The sequence below is a fragment of the Pecten maximus genome, chromosome 17 (assembly GCF_902652985.1).
Source record: "Pecten maximus chromosome 17, xPecMax1.1, whole genome shotgun sequence".
In the NCBI taxonomy this organism is placed as follows: domain Eukaryota; kingdom Metazoa; phylum Mollusca; class Bivalvia; order Pectinida; family Pectinidae; genus Pecten; species Pecten maximus.
Genome location: NC_047031.1, coordinates 19201304 through 19221378, shown reverse-complemented (window position 1 = coordinate 19221378; position 20075 = coordinate 19201304). Strand labels below are relative to the sequence as shown.

Genomic DNA, 20075 nt, shown 5'->3' with positions numbered 1-20075 from the left:
ACTGGGTTCTTAGGCTGTCCCTCATCTACTTTGAAGTCAAAGGAGTTTCTCATCTCATATATTTTCCTGGTTATTACAGAGAATGTATAGAAAAACGCTTCACAAACAAATCTTTCTCCTGTAATATCCGTTATATTTAGCCATAGAATTAGAGCACATCTTCAAGAATGTGAAACTAAGAACCATGATAAATTGTTGTTTCCTTCATTTTGAAGCTATATGAAAACGGATAATGTTACTTTGAAAAATAAACAGAAATTATTCCCTTGTCACCTTTTTCTCTAATGAAATGATAAAGATATTGGCTCCCTCTCTCATCTCTTTTATAGTAAAATTGGTCTGAGAACCTAATAATTCAGTTTATTTAGCCTTATCAGAACCCAAAAACATTTTTTATTTTTGGATTATAAGCCATGAAGTCCTATTCAGTTTTTGGTACTGATTGTTTTATTGAGAGACAAGAACAATTTTGATATGTCCTGTTGCCGGTTTTCTTGAATTTCAGAGTGCAGATGATTTAATTTCGTCTATTGCCGGCGGGTATCATGTTTACGTTTCTAGCATGCTCTGAGTGAGCCTGTAGAGCACCCAATGGCTGGAAACCTTTCGATTGGACGAAAATTTCATGCATCATCGTTGTCATAGTAACATTGCAACATCATCAGTGTTGGACTCTAATTAATATTTTTGTTTTTTTCTACATTGTGTACCTTATCATCCTTGTAATGTTTTAGGATAAAAATCGTAACAATGAAAATGAGGTCTATGGACATGGTTGAATGACATGTTTCCATAGCAACCAAGTCACATGACTTGAGACTTTACCCAGTTTTCCTTTAGTGGAGACGAATTGTGGCATATTTCTCATATATATATATACCCAGTGTTTTTTCGATATTTTGTGCCAATGTTTTTCATGGAATTGACATATCATAATGAAATCAAAGGTCCCTGTCCAAAAGTTATCTCCCCTTGAATATCTTCTCTTTTTTTTCCTCTTTTTGCGTTATTATCATCAAATTAAGTTAATTGGAAAACACTTTGTTGAGATTATTTCACATGAAAAGAAAGCCGTCATCTTTACTTATGTCAGAAGGAAAAGAAATGTTTGAGAGGCTAAAATTCGTGGATATAAGTTGATGTAATTTTAATGGACAAGGGCCTTTGTTTTCTGCTACATGTTTTGTGATGTGAATTGCATGTGACAGGATGAGTATAAAATTAGCTCGTATATTAATTAACATCATTGTATTTATATATATCGTCTTTATCAGATATACCATAGTATTACAATATATTGAACTACCAAATAGATAGCAATATTCCTGCAAAAATCAGCAAATTCTTTTTGATTAAAATTTGGAAACCATAACTCTAAAGAAATTCGTTTATAATTTTTTTTCTCCAAATTTTCAGTCATTTTTCAGTTGTGAAAATAGGTGAAATAAATAATATACACAAATACTGAAACACTGTTATTGTCACTTATATATAAAAAAAATATGAAAATACTATATTTGGAATTATATTTGAATTGAAAATTGATTTTCATATATCATTTCATAAAGTAAAACATATACAGCCATCCTTTCAGTTGCAATTCGCAATGTTTTACGATGTATTGATGTAGTAAAAAAATTGTTATCATTTTGTTGTGTGTACTTTTAGCCATATTTGGCGCAAAGAAATATCATTATACAAATATTCATCAGATTATTAGGGGAAAAAACACTTTGTAAGAAAATTTCTATTTTCTACATATTGGAAATCTTAATTTTGTACTTCAAATTACTGCAGATTTTGATTCAACATTGCGAATATTTTCTTAATTTAAATTTTTTAATAGATAGCAATGTTCATGCATACTGGGTATTTTGAAAAATGCAAATAAAGTTTTGCAATTCTAAGATTTGAGGTATGGGATGTTATTTAAAGAGATATTCATGGTGATCTTCGTCAATATTCACATTATCATAAAAAAAAACTTTACATATACTGTCCTTAAAATTTATGTAGGCAAGATGTAAAAAAAAGATTTATAACAACAATAAAAAAATGTTTATTAGAAATTTTAGAATTTTTAGAAAACAAAGATGTAAGTTATAAGTTAAAATTCTTTATGTATATTTTACTTTATGTAGAGTAATTCTATGTTTGAGCATTCTTCTTGTCTTGGCACATTCAGACTAAAACTCCTTAACTAAAATATCTTCAATGTTTATTCTTTTATAATAAGCTTTGACATTTATCTGCTAAAATATATGAACTAGTTTGTACTTAACAGAGTTACTTCCCCTTCTAGAACTCTTTGGTGTTGTTGTTCAGTGTCTTGACTTCCTTGCTTACGTTTCCTCTGTTTTGCCTCTGCATGGAGTTTTGATGTTCAGTCATCTTCTTATTTCGTTTCTGTTGGCAGCATTTCGGCTGGAAATTAATCGCTTTCCTGTATTGGACTTATAACCTTGATATATTGTAAAAAAAAAAGTATGAGAGGTCTATGATGGCTAAGATGGTAGAGTATATAATTAGACAGTGCAAACTTGGGTGAAGGTCCAAGGTGTGTGGTCTGATCTCTATCTGGGAGGGTGTTTAATTCTCAGTACACTGAGATCACAGACCATCTGATGCTGTTAGGGTTATATCCTTGGAAAAGTCTTTATTATAACATTTTAGTGTGGCTCTTATAATATCGCTGAGACACCTGACTTGTTGTCTCCAAGTAAGATCAATTAATCTAGTTATTTATCATTCAGATGGCAAAGAAAAAAGTCGCTGTTGAAATATTTTTGTTTATATTTACAAATATTCAGTAGACCTCAATTGTTTTCCAAATTGGAGAATTTTACCTATAATCTTTCATACAGTTTCTGTTGCCTTTAAAAATCAAAGATAATCAATATTAATGTATGGTTTTAGATTATAAGTATCCTTTACCATATACTTGGCATAAATATTAGTGATTAAATATTTTCTGTCAGAATTTGGTATAGATATTTTCTGATTGACATTTTGTGTTTCCTTTGCTTGAGATTTCCCTTCTTTCTCTTTGTGTCCTGTGTTTAATGTCTTATTGTTTTAAAATCTCCCAATTATGGAAAAACATTTTGAAATACAATTATAATAACTGTTCACCTTGATTTTTAAACTTTAATTAAACTTTTAAACTCTAAAAAGGTTAATAACTTACTATTAAAACAAATATAACAAAATAATCATTACTAATTTTAGACTACATTTTTATTTATAAAATTTATTGAATGGCTCCGAGAAAAAAAGAATGCTCAAACTGTTTTTTTCAAGTTAATTTAAATAAGTTTTTTTTTTTTTTTTTTTTTTACAAAATTCAGGATGACTATTCATTCTAGTAGGCGTAATTCATAAGATTTTGGAATAAATTTTAAGAAATATTTTTAGTTCAAAGTATTTCAAATACATCTAATTTAATTTGAAATATTTTCAGTAGGTTAAATGTTTTGAATTCAGAAGAACTATAAGTGTTTTATGTGTCTATCGGTGTATATCTGTTACCTGTACAACTAGGTGTTAAGAATATGAGGTAGGTATATATGTATATATATATATAATCAGTGTATATGATGTTGTCAAATAAATAGTTATGTTGTCTTTAAATATATGTATGTGTGTCTTCTTTATCACTGAAATGGAAGTCTCACAATCTACAGGGAACAAAATCAAATTCAGTTGAGTATGGGGTTCTGTTTCTTCATATCTTTTAAAAATCTGTTAAGGTGTAAAGTGTGATACATTTTTTCATAGTTTTACCTACAGGTTTCATGACCTATTAACCTTAATTAAGATATGAATACCTCTACACGATTCTGTTATTAGTCCCTATATACAACCTGGGGGACTATATATAGGTTTCCTCGCCATTCGTCTTGTGCATACTGTACATAAGTAAGTAGCACTAAAGTTTGTCAGCACTCTAGCGGCTTCATTCCTCGAGAGACTTTGATCAAACTTCACACAATGATGGTAGAACCATGATATCTCAGACAAGTTCATGTTTTTGGGTCAAGGTCAAGGTCACTTGATATTTTTAGCAGGGCCAGTAGAGTAAATGTTTTACTTAAGCAATATCCAGTATGTTTGTTCACAGTAACATATCACTGTAGAATATGTCTGACATTGTTCTGTAAATTCTTCCAGAATATCAGACATACCTATTTTTATGACCCGTCTTGATTAAATTAGATCTCTACTTAATAAAATAATTACACAAGGACCACGGAATCATGAATATCCTGGATCTATCCTGAAGTAAGCCCACATCAAAAACATCTTAATATTATCCGTGCTGTCTGTAATATGCCTAACTTACTGGGTTGTGTATTGGCCATGCTAGGTTTATTTCAGGATAAATATTGTACAGAGTTCCGTGTCTTACAGATATGTAGCTGTAGTGATAATTATGAATATTTTGCTGGAAAGAGTTCTACATATTTAGTAACACTCATTTACTTCAAAATTTTTTATTAAAAAAATATTAGCATATTGACTCTTTGTTAACATCAAAGTCAAGGTCAAAGTGCGAGAGCTCACATCCCTCGTGTCAACACCGTGTCAGGAGCCGGAGATTCACAGAGGATGGTACGGTCACTCAGAGTTTTGTAGAAGAAGTGTTGTTTGGTTTAGTAATCTTATTTTCTTTCTGTTTTGTTTTTCTCGCCTTCTCATAATACCTATCATCATATAGAAATTTTGTCAAAAATGATTGATTTAGGCTTCTTGTTTACTTGCTTGTATCTGATTGGTCTACTATTTCGTTGCCCTAGGTGATGGTTACCAATGTGACATCACTCCTGAAGACAGTGAAGACAGTTGAGGATGAAGCAGCGAGAGGTACCCGGGCACTAGAATCCACAATCGAGGCCATTGGACAAGAAATTAAGGTTTGTTGAATACATGTCCAGGATCAGGAAGGAAGAACCCCTTAAGGATCTGTGTTCATTCAAAATCAGAATTGTGACATCTGAAAATGGTCCCCAAGATATCACTTAAAATTTCATTATTGAAAATTTTATCTTGACTGTATTGGCATGTGCAAGAAGTTCAACAAATGCATTGTATTTCTGATTGACCTTCTCTGCTTGCAGACATACGACACTACAAATGAACCAATGAGAAAAGCAACAGCAGAGGACCTTATAAGGATAACCAAACCAATCACCATGGCAACAGCCAAAGCCGTGGCTGCTGGTAACTCCTGTCGACAAGAGGATGTTATTCAGGCGGCCAATATCGGTCGGCGAGCCATATTTGATCTCCTGGCTACTTCTAAGGTAAAATCTCCATGCAATCGACGTCTACACTTCATCAAGTATGATTTTTTTTAAAAAGAGAAAAATTTGAAATAATTAAGATTTATACATATTGTACATCAAATCAGAATGCTATACTCTCAATCTGCCCATTTTATCAAGTTTTTTCACAACCAATCAATTCTGAATCTTTCTTTATAGCTTGACCTTATAACCTTGACTGTAGAGATCGATTGACCTTGACCTTTCTGTATATAAATTTAAATATTTCCCGGACTAGGGTGCTGCCACAACAGCTGAGACCGCAGATATCCGTCACCGAACCATTGTGACAGGACGAAATGCAGCATCCGCCTACAACCAACTCTTGGAACAAGTCAATGTGGTAAGTTTTTATATCAGAAATTATAGGTGATCTGTTTGATGATGTCATCAACCTAACTTACCGATTGCTATGGTAACCATAGTGAGAGGCTGTGACACAGAGCATCAGACAGTTAACAATGTAACCTCAGGCTAAAAGTTCCGAAGAGACAGCATGCACTCTCCTTTGCTGTGTTGGTTGTTTTCTTTGGTAATCTGATGCTGTTCAGTGAGTTAGTCACCAGCTACTACAAGGAGACCCAGCCTCAAAATGACCCTGGTTATTTATGGGGCGATAAACCCAGTAGGCAAACACACTGAATGAAAACTAGTAGTGATGATATCTGTTGATGTAAATTATGTAAATTCCAGAGGTGAAATATTTCATGTCTGTGAGAGTTTTCGTTTTTAAAATATTTACATGATCACAGTTATATGTGTAAAATGTAGGTGGTTTCTGTGTAGTTTTGTGTGTCAACATTTACCATGCTGTTCGCATGTTTCTCATAAACTTTGTGCTGCCTCACAAATTAATGGAAACTTTAACTGATCCTCTCAGATTATACAAAGACCGACACCAGAGGGCAGGCAGTGCTTAGTCGAACTCTCCAGACAAGTAGCAAACTCTGTGTCCGAAATCGTCCAAACAGCTGAAGCTATCAAAGGTATGGATGTCAAAATTTATTTAACGTCACTTTTCTGACAAATTTTAAGTTTTCAGATGTATTTCAACTTTTGTAAATCTTAATAAGATGAATATTTATTTATTAATAAAATTCAAAAAATTTGAATATTTTAGGAATTATAATTTTGAGTATTCCTGTTGGCATGGTAACACTGAGAAACTTGATCCTCAATCTTCACACCATGAACCTGCACTTCACATCTCTTTGCCTTGTTTCCAGATCTTATCTAAACTTTGATCTCTCTACACAATACTTTACTAAGAAGAAGCTGTCATTAAGAAATTTAATAAAATATGGCTATTTTTGGTCTCATTTGCAACGAAAAGTCGTGAGAGCTGAATTATGGTGTTACTCTTATGGTGGCAATGGCATTGTCAACATTTCCATTCAATGTTTTGGGTTTAGATCCATTGCTATGTGCAAGTCAAATTTTTACCAAACTCGGAATATAAGTTAATTAATCGTGGTTATGACAACACACCCTTCATCAATAGAGATTACCCTCCAGAATTTAGGGTCCAGTGGAAATTAGAGAAGCTGGGAATCTGGACTAATGTGTCTATAATATATAGGTGTGACTTTATCACTTTATAAACCTGGAGGGTTGTTTGGATGTTTTACGGGAGGAGGGGGGATACAGAAATTTTAGCAGATGTTGGGAGTTTGTTTAAAAATTACAAAACTGACAAAGCAGGACAGGTGAGACATATGATAACGTGACATTCTTGTGCTTGTATGACCATATTTGGGTTGTTTCTCCTCCTCAGCATCACATGAGATCAGATGGTCATATACCGTACCAGGTAACCCAGGAATGTTGATGTATAACCATTGTAGGTCATAGCAACCAGTTTTTGCAAGGAGTTTTTTTTTAATTTATGTTTCTTTTATTTTGATTTTCAGATTCGTTGATATTTATTTTATCTAACCAAAGTCAAGTGATATGAAACTAACCTGTATGTAAAACTGTTCCTAGTTTAGGTAAAAACTCTAGCCTTTAGTTTCCTTCCTAATGTTTTTTTGGTAAATTTTGAATTAGCACTGTTAAAATTAAAAGCACTGTATTTATATTAAGCAATCTGCTGTAGGCTGAAATGCTCACACTGTAGTTTTTGTAAAAATTATTCCATGAAATATTATCTGGCCTAACCTACCAAATTATTCCATAAAATATTATCTGGCCTAACCTACCTACCCTAGTTTTTTGAAAGACAAAAGCAGAAATACAATAGATTTATTTTCACCCTCTGAAGGTTCATGTTTTATTTTAACTTGTAACTTTAATTATTTTTTTTAAATATTCATGAAAAGTTTTACCCTGTCTCAATTTGAAATCTTACTTGCACTTTAAAATATCAGAAATCTTTTAACTAAATTTCATAAGTGAAAGGAATTGCTGGGGTAACTTTATCTGAAAAAAATGTTGTTTTTTTGGGGGGGTTTTTTGTGGGCGGTATAGAGTGGATACTTTTAACAATAAACAACATGATAATTCAAAATTACCCAATAATAGTATAAATTAATAGTATTTATCAAAAAGTTTGTAGGAATAAAAATGATTCATTAGATAATCATTTGTAGAATGAAACAGAAATATTGTAATAATTTTTATATTTCTAGCACACATTCTTCATTGTAACACTCTTTACAGTGTTCGTCTTGTTATATAAGTGAGGACTAACTATACAATGCTATCATTTCTGTGGAGTTTTTAAGTTACAATGTAAATGATGTCAGTGATGTATACAGTGCATGGATTTAAGATGATGAAGATGACAGAATCTATACTGTCAGACCCCACTGTCTGAATACGTGAATTCCTGTTTGTCTTTAACCCATTGTGTCTGCTTTGTTTAAATCTTTCAAGAGGAATTTTCAGTTTTACAGTTAACGTAATACTTCATTTGATAATCTTTGAATATTTGTCACATTTCCATTTGTGACTAGAATTTTAAAGCTGACAATTTTGAAATGTGCCAAAAGAAAACAATGAAATCTCAAATAATTTATTTGACTATTTTCAAAAAAAACAAAAAAAACCAACGTATTTGGACTTCACAATAAAATCACAATTGGTCCTAAAACCTGTAGGGTGGGTAAATAAAGATTGATACTATTTTCCCTCTTGGATGATTTGAATGATAGCAGAGATCTACAATAGTCCCCTGGCACCTGTTCTTGTTGTTGGGTTTGCGATCACCTCACCTGTGTAGGTAGACAATGAATGAAGAGTTCAGTCCCCTGAGATTGGTCTATGTATGCGACTCCTTAGAAACACTAACAGCATGGAAAGTACTGAAAAAACCTAAGAAAGGTGGAAAAAGTTAAATTCTAAATCCAAATCCTAATTATTTTTAACACTGGTTTTAGGAATTGGTAAACAAACTCAGGGGGCAAGGGGAGGCAACTAGGTTGTGAAAAAGATCTTATTGAAATTTCCAATAATACTGTCTAAACACAAAGGGAAATCAATTGTTTTATGATTGAGCATATCATTGTACAGAGTTGATTCCCCTAGTAATTTCTCCTTGCTTAGTACAGCCTGGATTACAACAGTATGCTTTCTCGTTTATTAGAATCATAATGACTTCTGAAATAATATTGAGCTTTATAAATTTTTGCTAAATTTACAGGCAAAGTATGCATTTCACCTGTAATTATTTTCAGAATTTTTTTTTTTTTTGAGGTGTACATCACATTGAAAAAAAATGAGGATTCAAAAAATTATAATTTCCAGTTGATTAATGATTGGCATGTAGTGTGTGTCTGTTTGTGTCTGTATCACCACAAAGCTTGATTAAACCATCTGGATCACTACAAAGCTATATTATACCATCTATATCATCACAAAGCTTATTTGGCAATGAATGTCTAGCAGACAGCTTACCATAAAGCTGAGATTTGTAATCTTGCCATTATTATGTAACCATACAATGTACTGGGAATGTTTTGCAGATCTCATTTTGGCCTTCGTCTTTGTCAAAAAAATTATCTTCGATTATAAATATCCTTTCATTGAAAGACAAAATTAACTATAAAATTGTTTTAATGATGTGTGGCGAAGAGCAGAGAAAAAGCATCTGCATATAATTTTCCTGGTATAGAGAGTATGCTGAATCTATGCTGATTTTGGTGTCAATTTTATATGCTGTTTGTGTACTTCCAGGCTCTGATTGGGTGGATCCACAGGATCCAACAGTTATCGCTGAAAATGAGCTCCTTGGAGCTGCCAACTCTATTGAAGCAGCTGCGAAGAAGCTGGCAATGCTGAAACCACGGCCTAAGGTCCAGGTAAAGCTAGATATTCGTATAAATCACATTTCTCACTAGCTATCATTAACATTTCTGGTCAACCTAAAGTTTCCTTTTCTTAATATGCTTTGTCTTGTCTTCAGGATCTATGTATCTCTATAGACATGATCAATTTTCACAATAATATTAGAAGGATTGGTTTTACAAGAGTTACTAGGATCATTTTTGGAACACTCGAAGTTTTTATCAGTTTTGTTTAATTGAATTAAAAAAAAAATTGGATACTGTACTGTTGCAATATTTCAGGCTTTTAAAATAGGTCTGTAGTTGATTCTTACAGCAAAGTTAAATTTGATTGGCTGGTGAAAGATTTGCTTTGTAACACATTCTGTGATTGGTCAAGTGACACTTACAACTAACAACATTGGCCATGCTTCCCTAACAAGACTTTTCATTGGTGGAGGATAACACTTCGAGTTTCTGTGAGATATGTTTGATATATTTGGTGGTGACCTTTGACCTTTCCACCGATTATCAAACATGTCAGCACAGCGGCTGGAACTAACAACACTGCTGTTAACATGGCCACATATCAACAAAGCAGCTAACCATAACAACAGATTGGTTACCATGGAAACTGGTACCTATGGCAATAAAATGGTTACAGTTGTTAGATAGGGGGTAGCTATGGTATCAGAAATACATTGGAATTGAAGACAGCTGGTAGATTTTATGAACAAGTGTTACAGAATCAGTTCAAGGAGTGACATTTTAATATGAGCTCTGATTGGCAAAGTTGATGTTGTATACAGTTGTCTGATTGGATGATTTGAATTTTGATAATTTCTGTGGCATGATAAAAGAATTGGTTCTATTTCCTGAAGTATTTTACTGTTTTACAATTCATTGATATAAAATATTGTTTAATGTCCATTGTATCTGAAGTGATTTGTCGAGACTATCCGGGATGATTAATTTAATATGTTTTGTATGAGATTCAGGTTAGGATACTCGTATACTTACCGGTTTAGATATTTCCTTCTTACATATATATTTGATTTCTTGTTATGTAATTTGGGATGTGGGCTTTCCCTTTCCTGTGTATATATGGAAGTTTTTGTCCCTCAGATTTGAAAAAGTTCCGTCTGCAATTTAGGTTTGATCTCTCCGACTTAAAACAGATAACATTGTGATTGAAGTTTTGTTCATCAAATTTGGAATAGTTAAGTTTTTAGGTTTCATCTCCAACTTTTAAGTTAAATATGTAATTTAGATTTTGTCCCTCAGATTTGGTAAGTGTCTGATTTTACTCTTACTTAGAAACTATGTTATTTTGAATAAATATTCTATTAAAAGAATATACATGTACAGTGGAACCTCTATAAACCGAACATGCATGGGACATGACTATTTGTTCGGTTTATAGAGGGTTCGGTTTGGAGAAGTTGATCGAAAAATGACCGGTCAAATTCCGGATATAATTGGTTGGACGATGTTTTATTAGAATGCACCCGATTACAAAACGGCACGTTCATACTTAGACAATTTGGATTGTCTGAATAATATGCATATTATGAAAGTTAATCAATGTTTATATTGCAGAATATATAAGAAAGGCAAATGACTATAACAATAGTTTTAAACAGTATTTTCACATGTACAACTACACTTTATGATCGGCCTACATTTTGTTACATCCGGTGAAGCTTCGTCATGTGGATGGGGCCAATAGTCCGATACGGAACATTTTACACATCAAATAATATTAAAGGGTGTGAAGATGTTTTGTTTCAATATCAATTACAATTGATCAGATGATACTGGTCGTATTTCCGACATCGCTGTTGTCTAAAAAAACATCACGGCTTCTTTACGAAAACAACCCCTTTTGGGCCTCATTTAAATTAAATGCGAAACTCAGGCTTCTAGCTCTACTTGCATTGAGAAGATAAACGAACCGACGCGCTTCAATGAAGTGTGGCATTGTTTCATAATTGTCGTGTTGATTATACACTAGGCCTTCCGTCATAATGCCCCCCTTGGGATATATATTGGATACCTGTACAAATCACCTACGTAGGTCCCGAGACAATAAGGCTTCACACAATACCCGTCACAGTTGTTGTTTCACGGTTGACTGGCCTGACCTCGTGTCATAATCGCTCAGGTAAGGCCGGTTTTCAGAAGTAATTTTTGGTATATTTTAACAGGAACCGGACACAAAATCAGTCCGATGTTCGGAATTCAGAGGGATCGGTATTTGGAAGTTTTTTAATACTATAATAAAGAAGGACCAATTCCGTACAATGACAATTCGTTCGGTATTCAGAGGTGTTCGGTTTTTAGAAGGTTCGGTTTTCGGAAGTTGCACTGTATAACTCTTACATAATTTTGATTTTTCAGTATTTCTGTATTTTCTCTAGTTAAAAATCATGAGAAATGGTGCATTTGGGGTTATCGGCACAAAGCTTATGTAGAGTTTGATCAGCTCCAAACTTACAAGTCAAATTATGAAATGTAGTATTACAAATAGTTTATTTGTGAAATCAAATAGCTGTGAAGGCAGCTGTTTTAAGATCATGTAATATAGCACTTACAAGATGATATGGTTGCTATAAAATGTTGCTATATATGATGTGTTGAATATTTCTTTCCTAGGAAGCTGACATGAGTTTAGAATTTGAAGAACAGATCTTGGATGCTGCCAAATCTATTGCTGCGGCGACAGCAGCTTTGGTGAAATCAGCATCAGCAGCTCAGCGAGAACTGGTGGCTCAAGGAAAAGTAAGAAAGATAACTCTATTTGAAAAATTAAATCTCAGATATTTTACCAGTATAATATGACATAGATTCGAGATTTCATCCAAAATATTTTCTGTTTAAACTATTGTTGTCTCCTTTGAGTCTTCAATCAAATCTAACCGTAGTGTGAATGTTTTAGAAAAAGGTTCTTCATAGAAGAGCTGTTCAGCTGCATGGTAGAAAAAATAGTCCCAAATTAATTATGAAAGTTGTTTCTTTCATCAAAATTATCCTTTAAAATATGATTATGTAAATATTTGGTTTGCATTATTGCTACAAGTTATTTTTATTTAGTGGCTTTCTGACGGTTTACATATATATCTTGCTTTTTGTTTTAAATTTTTGTGTAAATTGGAAGGCTTCGTTAAGGTTATAATCTGCATTTGAAGACGTGCATCAGAAGCCAACTACTAGTAATGAATAGAGATAAAATAGTCTGTTGAGTTGAGATTTTCTGTAGAAGGGGACAAATAGAGCCTAACCTTGTTGGCACTGTTTTGTGTTGTCTGCACCGACGGTTCTGTGTGATAACTTCAGTAGCCACTGGCAACTAAAACTGAAGCTTTAAATAGTGCCTTGTTGTTGAAAGCGCTGGTTTGGGATTGCTTTTCAGATCTGAAGGTCAAAGGTCAAGGTCATATTTTGAATAAAATTTAAAATTGGCTTCCATACAATATGTACGAATTTATGTTTCTGTCTACTGTCTGTTGTGGTGAAAAATGAAAAAAAATATTACAAAAGTAAATTGGAATATTTTGTCTGACGTAGATTTTATATTGGCTAGATTCTTCTTGAAAGAGTAAGCATAAATTACTTCATTATCTAATATATTAATTTTAATGATCTCAAGATTTAGGAAATTGATCCAATTGTTTCAACTCTAATACATTTTCTAATAAATAGGAATAAGCAGCATAATTTAACTAGGTGTTTCCATTTAATTTCTAAGAAATATAAAATTATTTGATAATTGAAATGGTATTCTGATTACTATTTGTGTGCTTCTAAAGCCAGGCTTGTTTGTATATGCAAACTAATTTTATTTGATTTATTTAAAGCAAATAATTTCATTAACATTAGAGTTCTATTTTTGTGATAACTGCATGATTTTGCCTCTGTAAAAGGTATATTTCGCCTGATTATGACTTGGTAGTTTCAAGATAAATTTTATTTAATTGTAATGTTCAGTCATTACTGAAATACTTGGTACATTTCTGCAAAATTGTACTAGAATGAAATTTTAATTTTATTTTTAAGAAATTATATTAAATTACTTTTTAAAAACAATTGTAATCATGTTTATCTGAACATAGGTTCCTGAAAATATTTTTTCAATCTCAGATTTTCAGGATTCTTACTTACACTTCTGCACAAATGATCATAACAATTTTTGGATTTGTAATTTTTTCTGATGATTTAAGATTAGCATTTCAGATTCTGCATTGTGTAAAAAAACAAAACCAAAAAAAATTTATAACATTGATGTATTAAAATCAAAGTAAATTACAAATAGAAGTCAAGAGATATTTTAAAGGCAGATGGCCATTGTTTGTTTAAAATTTGATCAAAGAAATACATGTTGAAAGAAATTTGACTAACATACAATGGAATTTAGATTCTATATAGAATTTTTCAAATGAAAACAAAATTTGAAGTAATTTAGATTGAATGAGCGACGGCTTCACTGTTGAGTATACAAGGGGAGGTAATGAGATACAGATTTGATGTTATGTGCCTAAATTTCCAGGTTCGACCACGAATCGAGGTAACACCAGAGCTAGTTGCTTGTTCACCCTATTTCTTAGGATGCTTGTTGGTTTCTATGCAAATATTGAATTCTTGAACGCTTGGAAAACAGTTGCCATGACAATATGATTTTATACAAAAAAATCAATGTGATACATTGTATATAAAAAACAATTGTGAGAAAGATGAAAAAAAAAAATCAGAAAAAAATAACTCCAGACCATTTAATAACTTTAATCATAACTTTATTTATTCCGATAAAAAAATGATATTTTGTGTGATTAAGTTGAACTGAAATTATAGAAATCGCTCACATTGTGTGATAAATGAACATACTTTTTTCTGTATGTATAAATGGTATATAGGAAAAAATCCTACATGTAGATTGTACAAAAAGGAAGCTCTTGTCATGGCAACTGCATTTGGTTTTGGTGACAAATATTTACAAACAAAATTTAAACAGTGATGTTTGCACATTTATTCAGGGAATACTTCATAACTCTGGTGACTTGTCTTTATAACATTTCATGTCTCATTGTGCATTTTTCCTTGCAGCTTTTTTTTTTTTTTTTTTATCATTTATTTAGATTTTTAACACAAATCATACATAGATGTTATTTTAGATTTAGGAAATACTTGAAATTGCAAAGATGTAAAATTGGTCATATTATATTTAAATTTTCACTGTTCTTATTTTTAACATTATGTCAGTACATAACATGTTTCCTAGAATTAGAAAATATTTTATAGTGAATTAAATAAATAATCATTTAAAGATTTATCTATTTATCTATACAGTCCTGTTTATCCCTGGTTTACATGGTAAAATATTTATTTTGTTTGGTGCATCATTTGACCCCTAGCTGGTGTGATGACCAGATTTGGTTTTCTTCGTGTGACCATTTTTGAGTGATATTTAGGTCCAAAACAATCCTGTTCATGTTTTGCTTTGATATTTCACATCTGTCTCTAGTTGTGAGTTATCTTGGATCAGCAATTTATCAGTAGGGGAAAACAACAATTGTGTACAAAGAGAATTGTTTCTAGATTTGGTAAAACAACAATTGTGAAATTTAAAGATAATTGTTTCTAAATTTAGTAAAAAAAAATGTTGGAAATAGAATAAAAATGTTATTTTTTTATTTATTTTTTTTACAGCTGTACTTTTTACTGTTCAATCCACACTAGTTTTAATAAGTAATATGAAAAGACACAAGTCTTCATATGCTTTGCTTCTTATTTTGCATTTTTAAAGTGCATTTTTTAAAAAAGCTGAAAAGATTTATTATTTAATTTTTAAGAATTAAAAGAAAAAACAAGAAAAAATGAAAGATTAGATTGATAAGAATTCAATACAAGTGGAAGTCTTAAAATAAATTTTGAGAAATGCTTGATAAATATCTTCTTTGTGTGTTGTACACTATTTACATTTTCACACATCTGTTAATGAAATAATATTTTGATTATTTCTGTGATATTTGCAATTCCTCGCTTCACCAACCCAGCTCTGAAGCACTTCCATGCACAAGAGTTTAAAACAGCAATTCTTCAAAACAATTACTTTACCATGCTGACTTCAGATTTACTCAATATCTGACCTTGTCCACCATTGAGGTCAGACACAGATGACCCCTGTTTGAGTTCAAAGGTCAATAAAACACTGCCACATATCCAATGTTGTAAAATTGTGTGAATCTGAAACATTGGCATGCCCTATTGAACAAATAAAACCATTATGGTGTATTTTTCATGCAGTAACGACTACATTGTATTTGTTTACAAGTCACCTATTGGTAAAACGAGTCTTTGGGTCAAGGTCACTGTTACTGTTTTTTTAACAAAGGGGGGTCGGGGTGTTAAAGGACATGAATTGCTACTATTTTGTTTTAGCAGTTGGAGGGTTAAGGGACATGAATGGTTTGTTTTTTCATATTTTTAAACAAGAAACTAAGTGTTTTGTCATTGCTTGTCCCCATTACGTTTGAGGTTTGTTGGTGCATTTTGTAATCTATAATTTGAATGATTGGTCATTGTAGTATATATCATCATTGAAGTACAACAACATATTTACTGATTATTTATCAGGATATTTAATCTGGGTGAATGTATGAAAGTTTGAGACAAACTCATATAATCAAGGCATGCTGTGTAAAGAGGATATTATTATAAACAAGAGAATCATTTTAGTGTGGAAGAATAATTAGAACATTTTGCTGCCAAGTGTTTCAACTATACATGATGGACAATGTAGAGATGGATAGAAGGCAATGTACTCTGTATATCATATATGTTGATGTAACTGGATTACTATAATCATGTACATACTTGCCAACTTTTTAAAATTCTCATGGGGGAGAAAGTGTGTTAGCGACATTTTTGACCGGAAAACACATTTCACGCGCGACACAGTTAGCAAACAAAAACTAAGGGGAGATCATTTGCATGATCACTTAAGCTTCCTTCCCTCACTGAAAAAAGGGGTGAAAAAAAACCTTATTTCAAACTTGGCCAATGATCTTTTTTATTTAAGTTTGGAAAGATAATTATATAAGCAACAAATTACAAAAAATAGCTGCAAAATTACATCATTTTTAATTATTTCTGGATATTATTTAACTCACTGTTCACTCTAAATAAAAGTATTTACTTAGATATGTTATGAAAAGTATGTTGTAAGATAGATGTCAGTCAATTAAATGCAAATTATCACAATGATATCACTTTCTATCAAGCTTTCTCTCTGGCAGTAAACTTCAAAAGAAAATACCTAAAATGTCACGATAAATATCTAGAGTACAATATAATGTCTGAATGAAATTTCAAATGTTTCTTTGGATTACAACAAAGACAATAATACAAAAAAAATAAAAAGGGCTGTACCAGCAGTTGTAATCACTATAGGCTTACAACTCAGTGCTTTGTAGGTGGGGACTGATACTTAAATTCAAAGTTTTAACATGACAGTATTTAGTTTAAGAAAGTGAGTATTTGTGGACATGTTTTTGTCGTTCAAAATGTGAATTGGGAAAGTTTCTGCCAAAATAAGTCTCTGCTAATTGACACTAAGTATGCTGATGATACGGTGATTGAAACGACGTTACCTACCGGCAACCAGGCCTTCGGTCTATATGGTCGTTATTGTGAATTTATTTCCTTGTGCTAATTATCTAAAGATCAGCCAATGTTTAAATGTAGTTAACATTTCAATAAGTAATCTGTCACATTCGATACTCCGTTGATAACATTGCCATTGTTGTTTTCACTTTTTCTGTCCGAGATATACTGTCAAGTAGAGGTCGTTGATGCGCTTAACATCAAAGGCAGTATACAAAGTCATTTACAAGCGTTTAATCAACCATGACTGACCTGCTACAAAAACATCACCACGCGTCCTCAGCTTAATTGGTTTTAATTAATTGTTTATTTATCGGGGTATTGTCACCCTTGCAGTCAGTGAAGTGTCAGAATTTCGTTACGGTCTGTGAGCAGGTCAGTTAACTGACCAATGGCCCACACATATGTCTTTCACCAGCCAGCAAGCGTTACCTGTCATAGGCCTAAGTGAATCTAACCAGATGAATAGGGGCTCCATACGGGGTTATCAAGACATATTCTCCAAAATCGGGAGAATACACTATGTTTTATCTATACGATCGGGAGACGGGGCAGGGAGTCTGGAATCGGGAAATTCCCGACTAAATCGGGAAAGTTGGCAAGTATGCATGTATGTCTGTGTGATGAGGAATATTAAATATTAGCGAAATATATGTGGGGACAACATTATAAGGTTCAATACAGCTCAACTCATTCTCCCTTTCAAAAAAAGAAAGAAAGAAGCTCTACAACTGACGAAAAATTCTGATCTTTGGTCAAATCTGTAACGATGTGTGTCTTATAATGGTCAGGACTATTAATGACCTTCATTGATAATATTCAGACAGATCTGATTTTTATTTGCCATGAGTTCAGCTGTATTGATAATAGGTACGAATTGATTTACATGTTATACAGTGTTTGAGTATGTATTGAAACAACACAGTGGATTCAATTGTCTTATCTGACACCTGAGTATTCTGACATCCTATCTAATATGACCTCTAAGTATTCTGCCATCCTGTCTATTCTGACCATTTGTCTAATATGACATCTGAATATTCCGACATATTTTCCAATCTGACCCCTGAGTATTCTGACATATTGTCAAATATGACATCTGACCTATTGTCAAATATGACCTCTGAATATTCTGATATAATGTCTAATCAGACCCCTGAGTATTCTGACATCCTGTCTTATCTGACCCCTGAATATTCTGACATTGTCTAATCTGACCCCTGAGTATTCTGACATATTGTCTTATCTGACCCCTTAATATTCTGACATATTGTCTAATATGACCCCCGAGTACCCATTAGAATTCTAAAACTTGGTCTAATCTCACCTCTGAGAATTCTACCATCCTGTCTAACATGACTTCAGAGTATTCTGACATATTATCAATTCTGACTTCTGAAAATTTTGACACTGTCTAGTCTTACGGCTGGTATTCTAATATCCATTTAATCTGACTCCTTAATTTTGGCATAAGACCTTTGTATTTGCTGTCTTTCTCATGACAGACAGGTTTATGTGTTGATGGTGTTTTCCTAGGTTGTAGTGCTGCTCAATCTCAGTAATAGTATCCTACATAGTTTACAAACATTTTATATCCCTAGATTTTGCATCTAAAATTGCTGAATGATCATCGTATGAAAACTTGTATTTCTGGATGATTCTGAGAAGTAGACTGTAAGCAACATTATTGTTTGTACTGCAGTGACAGTTATTTAATGACATGGAAGAATATTTTTACTTTTTATACTGAAATGGAAAGTATGTGTACAGGAGTGAGGAAGTCAAAGATATCATAAATTGATATAGTGTTTGAGAAAGGAACTTCAATCTTATATGTGTATTAGGTACATTTATATGCCTTAAAGACTTCCTCAGGGAAATATTAAATCTCCACAAAAGGGCAGGACTGGAAAACTCAAGTTTATTTCAAAGCTAAATTTAATTATGAAATATTCGCTTTAGATAGTATGTTGTAAGAGAAAGAGAGAGAGAGAGAGATGAATAGGTAGTAAAATGTTTTCTGTACTTAATACTTATTTCTAACTAAACTTGAGTTCATTCTTTTCACGGTTATCTGTCTGACTTTCTGCGTAGGATAAGCACAGAAATTCTCAATATTCAAAAAAGACCCCTCTGGGTCACACTTGATTATGACTAATGTTATATGGTGATATCATTATAAGCACATAGGCATCTTTAGTCTTCTACACCACAGCACTGGCCCAGAGCCATGGTAATCTAATCATGTAGAATCGTCTCTTCCTTATGGGTTTTAACAAAGAGATCTTGACCTTCAGTGTTTGTTATCGTAAATCATTCCTGCAAATGATTATAAGGAAACTGAATATTCTTCTACCCATTTCTAGAATAAAAACAGAAATAATCTTGATAATTTTCCAGCATGTTTGAACAGGTTGAGATCATTTATACCAGTGTTCATAAAGACATTGTAGCTTTTCTTGTTCTCATAGTCAACCGATATATCAGTCATTGCTTTAAAGGGAGACAACTCCTCGTGGGAGAATATTAACATCTAAATACATAGTTTTTAAACACATTGCCGTTCTTGATAATATTTCAAAGATGATAAAGTTTTAACATCTGGAAAATACCCTTGTGTTTTAGCTTTTTCTGTATCAAACTTGTTCAGGTCAGACATAGTAATAAAGATGAGTTTCACCAATCTAAAACAATAAAAACATTTCATGTTTTAATGGCATTTATGCATATCTTTTGCCTCGTTTTATGATTTATTATCTTCAGAACTAATTAAGTGTTTTTTCATGTATGTTTTTTTTGTATTTATTTATTTATTTTTATTTATATTTGT

General features: G+C 32.4%; 1 protein-coding gene across 6 annotated transcripts in view; it reads left to right on the top strand.

Annotated features, from left to right (window-relative positions):
- LOC117315470 (talin-1-like) overlaps positions 1-20075 on the top strand; it is a 103058-nt gene that overhangs the window by 76412 nt on the left and 6571 nt on the right. For 2 of the 6 annotated variants that reach the window (XM_033869670.1, XM_033869669.1), the window contains 8 exons: positions 4797-4913; positions 5118-5303; positions 5563-5667; positions 6205-6310; positions 7099-7164; positions 9498-9622; positions 12242-12367; positions 14133-14150. In XM_033869670.1, the coding sequence (XP_033725561.1) occupies positions 4797-4913; positions 5118-5303; positions 5563-5667; positions 6205-6310; positions 7099-7164; positions 9498-9622; positions 12242-12367; positions 14133-14150 (849 nt within the window). The remainder of the gene's footprint in view (positions 1-4796; positions 4914-5117; positions 5304-5562; positions 5668-6204; positions 6311-7098; positions 7165-9497; positions 9623-12241; positions 12368-14132; positions 14151-20075) is intronic. The other 4 variants (XM_033869672.1, XM_033869673.1, XM_033869671.1 and 1 more) reach the window with 4 other exon arrangements.